The 2,500-nt window shown below is 51.6% G+C and overlaps 1 protein-coding gene across 1 annotated transcript in view; it reads left to right on the forward strand.

Annotated features, from left to right (window-relative positions):
* Positions 1-2,500, forward strand: part of cacna1c (calcium channel, voltage-dependent, L type, alpha 1C subunit) — a gene marked incomplete at both ends in the record, with an annotated part of 123,871 nt that overhangs the window by 58,187 nt on the left and 63,184 nt on the right. The window contains 1 exon segment of the mRNA XM_080538313.1: positions 874-977. Coding sequence (XP_080394439.1) covers positions 874-977 — 104 coding nt within the window.

Consider the following 2,500-nt stretch of genomic DNA (forward strand, 5'->3'; position numbering starts at 1 on the left):
TCTCTCTCTCTCTCTCTCTCTCTCTCTCCCTCCCTCCCTCTCTCTGTCTCTATCTCTCTCCCCCCTCTCTCTCTTTCTCTCTCGCTGCCTGCTCTCTCTCTATCTCTGTCTTTCTTTCTCTGCCTGCGCTCTCTCTCTTTCTCTCTCTCTCTGTCTCTCTCTCTGTGTCTCTCTTTCTCTCTCTCTCTCTCTCTCTCTCTCTCTCACAATCTCTCTCTCTGCCTGCTCTCTCTCTCTCTCTCCTCTCACAATAACAATACACACTTAGACCAGTAGAGACTCTATGAATAGAGACAGGAAACAGAGGATTACTCTCCTCTCTGTCTCGCCCACTTGACTCTCTCTCACACATACACTCACACACACACACACACACACACACACACACACACACACACACACACACACACACACACTCACACACACGCACACACACACTCACTCTCTCTCACGCACACTGTTCCACTTGACTCACACATTGAGGACTCCTGAAGGGTGTGTGTGGTCAGGTGATGGTTGAGCGATTCAGAGGTAGTTACTATCGTCACATCTGATTGGCTGGCTGACTGGAGGTGTGACACTGCAGATGAATTGATTGGCTATGTCATGTTTTTTCCTGCTTCTGTTGTTCAATGTTACAGAAGCACTGGAGCTCATCACACACTCACTCACTCACTCACTCACTCACTCACTCACACACCAAGCAGTGAAACATCTTTCCAGTCTTGCTGATGTTCTTGCTCTTTTTAACAATTTCTGCCTTTTTTCCCTTTTTTAACCACCTGCCCTATCCTTGTCTCCTGCCCTCCTCCCCCCCTCCATCCCCTCTTCCCCCCACCCCTCCACCCTTCTACCCCCCCCCCCCCCCTGCAGATGCAGGATGCTATGGGCTATGAGCTTCCGTGGGTCTATTTTGTCAGTCTGGTCATCTTTGGATCCTTTTTCGTTCTAAATCTGGTTCTGGGGGTGCTGAGCGGGTAAGAGCGCTGTCTGTGTGTGTGTGTGTGTGTGTGTGTGTGTGTGTGTGTGTGTGTATGTACTGTATACTGTGCCTGTGACTGACGAACAGACAACAAGACTTCTGTGAGCTGTGTTATAAACCAATAAGAATGAGCAGAATAATCTGGGGAGGGGGGGGGGGGGTGGGGGCGATGGGGATCAGTGAGGGCAAGTGTCTGTTCATCCACCTGACTGATCCATTTTCCCATTGGTCAGTCACTTGGTTACCATGGAGATTCCCGCTCCTCAGACCCCTTGGCTGTGTTCCCTGTACTGAAGGTTCTGCCTGGAACCCCCAAGGTTCTTCACAGGGTGTGTGTGTGTGTGTGTGTGTGTGTTCTGTGGAGTGTTCTATGAGGATCACTGCTGCTCATACAGAATGCTGCCGCCCGTCTGGTATTCAACCTCCCAAAATTCTCCCATGTCACCCCTCTCCTCCGCATCCTTCATTAGCTCCTGGTAGCAGCTCGCATCAGATTCAAGACCCTGGTGCTCGCCTACCGGTTAATTTTATTTATAATGCGCCCCCCATCCAACTTTTACATCGGCCCGGGGCGCAGCCCGGGTAAAGGAACAGATAAAGACAAAGACAAGGAACACAGAAAGCAATCAGACACAGACGACTTAAACGTACATCTCAGGCATACAATTCACAACAAATAGGGAGTAGACTTAGGGAATATCATTTACGAAGAGGTGGGTTTTTAACTTGGCTCTAAAGGAGTCCAGAGTGGGGGCAAACTTGATGGCAGAAGGGAGCGCGTTCCACAGGGTCGGTGCTATCACCGCAAAGGCACGGTCACCCTTCCTCTTGAGGTTTGTACGTGGGACCCTCAGGCTGAGTTGGGCGTCAGACCTGAGCCTGGGTCTGGGCCTTGAGGAGGTAGACTGGTCCAGGAGGTCCTTGATGTAGGGTGGGGCGAGACTGTTGAGAGCTTTAAAGACAAAGGTGCAGATTTTGAACTTCAATCTCTTCTTCACTGGGAGCCAGTGAAGGGAGATGAGGACAGGGGAGATGTGGTCCCTCATTTTGGTGCCTGACACCAGCCTGGCAGCGGCATTTTGGACTAGCTGCAGGCGGTAGATGGTCTTATCAGGAAGTCCAGCATAGAGTGAGTTGCAGTAGTCGAGCCTAGATGAGATTAGCATGAGGACGACCCTCCTCAGGTCGCTGGGGGTGAGGAAGGACTTGATCTTGGCTATGATGCGTAGTTGGTAGAAACATGCCTTCACGACGGAGCTCACTTGTCGGTCAAGGTTGAGCTCGGAGTCAAAGATGACACCGAGGTTCTTGACATGTGGTCTGACAAGGGTGGACAGGCTTCCCATGTTGGTGCTGAGCTGAGTGATGGCGGTGGTGTTGCCGATGAGGAGGATTTCCCCCTTGCTCTCATTCAGCTGTAGGAAGCTCTGGGCCAGCCACTCCTTCACATCGCGGAGGCAGTCCACCAGGCGCTTCAGATCGGCGGGGTCGTCAGTGTTGATTGATAAGTAGAGCTGG

This window comes from Nansenia antarctica, assembly GCF_963989245.1.
Source record: "Nansenia antarctica genome assembly, chromosome: 8".
Taxonomy (NCBI): Eukaryota; Metazoa; Chordata; class Actinopteri; order Argentiniformes; family Microstomatidae; genus Nansenia; species Nansenia antarctica.